Here is a 1,285-nt window from a genome sequence, read left to right as displayed (position 1 = left end):
AACACTCAACAGAAAACACTCAACAGAAGACACTCAACAGAAGACACTCAACTTGAAAACACAAACAAGAAGACACTCAACAGAAGACACTCAACAGAAAACACTCAACAGAAGACATCAACAGAAGGGCACTCAACAGGAAAGACACTCAACAGAAACACTCAACAGAGACACTCAACAAGAGGGCACTTTCAACAGAAAAACACTCCAGCAGAAAACCTCAACAGAGGCACTCAACAGAAGACACTCAACAGAAGACACTCCAACAAGAAGACCTCAACAGAAAACACTCAACAAGAAAACACTCAACAGAAGACACTCAACAGAAAACACTCAACAGAAAGACACTCAAACAGGAACCTCAACAGAAACACTCAACAGAAAACACTCCAACAAAGACACTCAACAGAAGACACTCAACAGAAGACACTCAACAGAAAACACTCAACAGAAGACACTCAACAGAAAACACTCAACAGAAGACACTCAACAGAAAACACTCAACAGAAGACACTCAACAGAAGACACTCAACAGAAGACACTCAACAGAAGACACTCAACAGAAGACACTCAACAGAAAACACTCAACAAAATACTTCTAAAAACAAAACCATCTCTCTAGGATAAAACAAAAACAAAAAGGTATTAAACAATATACTCGATCCTCTTATTGGTGGCCTCCGACTGTCATTTGTTTTTTTGTTTACTCCAGAACTCGTGTGATGATTGTTGTGGTTGTATTAATTCTCGTCTGACCTTGTGTTGAAGTGAGTTGAACAAATCTGGAGTTATTTGTGTGTACGGAGAGACAAACTGAATACAGACAGAGAGACAGACACGTACACAGACAGACAGACAAACAAACACGTACACAGACAGACAGAGAGACAGACACGTACACAGACAGACAGAGAGACAGATACGTATAGACACAGACAGACAGAGAGACAGACACGTACACAGACAGAGAGACAGACACGTACACAGACAGACCAGAGAGACAGACACGCACACAGACAGACACGTACACAGACAGACTAGAAGACAGATACGTACTTGAGCACAGACGAACAGAAGACAGACACGTACACAGACAGACAGAGAGACAGACACGTACACAGACAGACAGAGAGACAGATACGTATAGACACAGACAGAACCTTAGAAACTCTGGTGTTAGACTATAAAAAAAGACAATTGTTCAAGAATTTCCTATGGTTGTCTTAGTAATAGTTTGATCGTACGTTTTGGCAGCATAGTTAAGAAGAAAAAAAATCTTTTTCAC

General features: G+C 40.7%; 1 protein-coding gene across 1 annotated transcript in view; it reads left to right on the top strand.

Annotated features, from left to right (window-relative positions):
- Positions 1 to 622, top strand: part of LOC121863637 (uncharacterized protein DDB_G0290301-like) — a 1,659-nt gene extending 1,037 nt beyond the window's left edge. Inside the window, exon 1 of the mRNA XM_042362391.1 lies at positions 1 to 622. This exon is cut by the window's left edge and continues 1,037 nt beyond it. Within this exon, the coding sequence (XP_042218325.1) occupies positions 1 to 622 (622 nt within the window).
- Positions 623 to 1,285: the final 663 nt, after the last annotated feature.

This window comes from Homarus americanus, unplaced genomic scaffold (assembly GCF_018991925.1).
Source record: "Homarus americanus isolate GMGI-L3 unplaced genomic scaffold, GMGI_Hamer_2.0 scaffold41366, whole genome shotgun sequence".
In the NCBI taxonomy this organism is placed as follows: domain Eukaryota; kingdom Metazoa; phylum Arthropoda; class Malacostraca; order Decapoda; family Nephropidae; genus Homarus; species Homarus americanus.
This window is presented reverse-complemented; position numbering and strand designations above follow the sequence as displayed.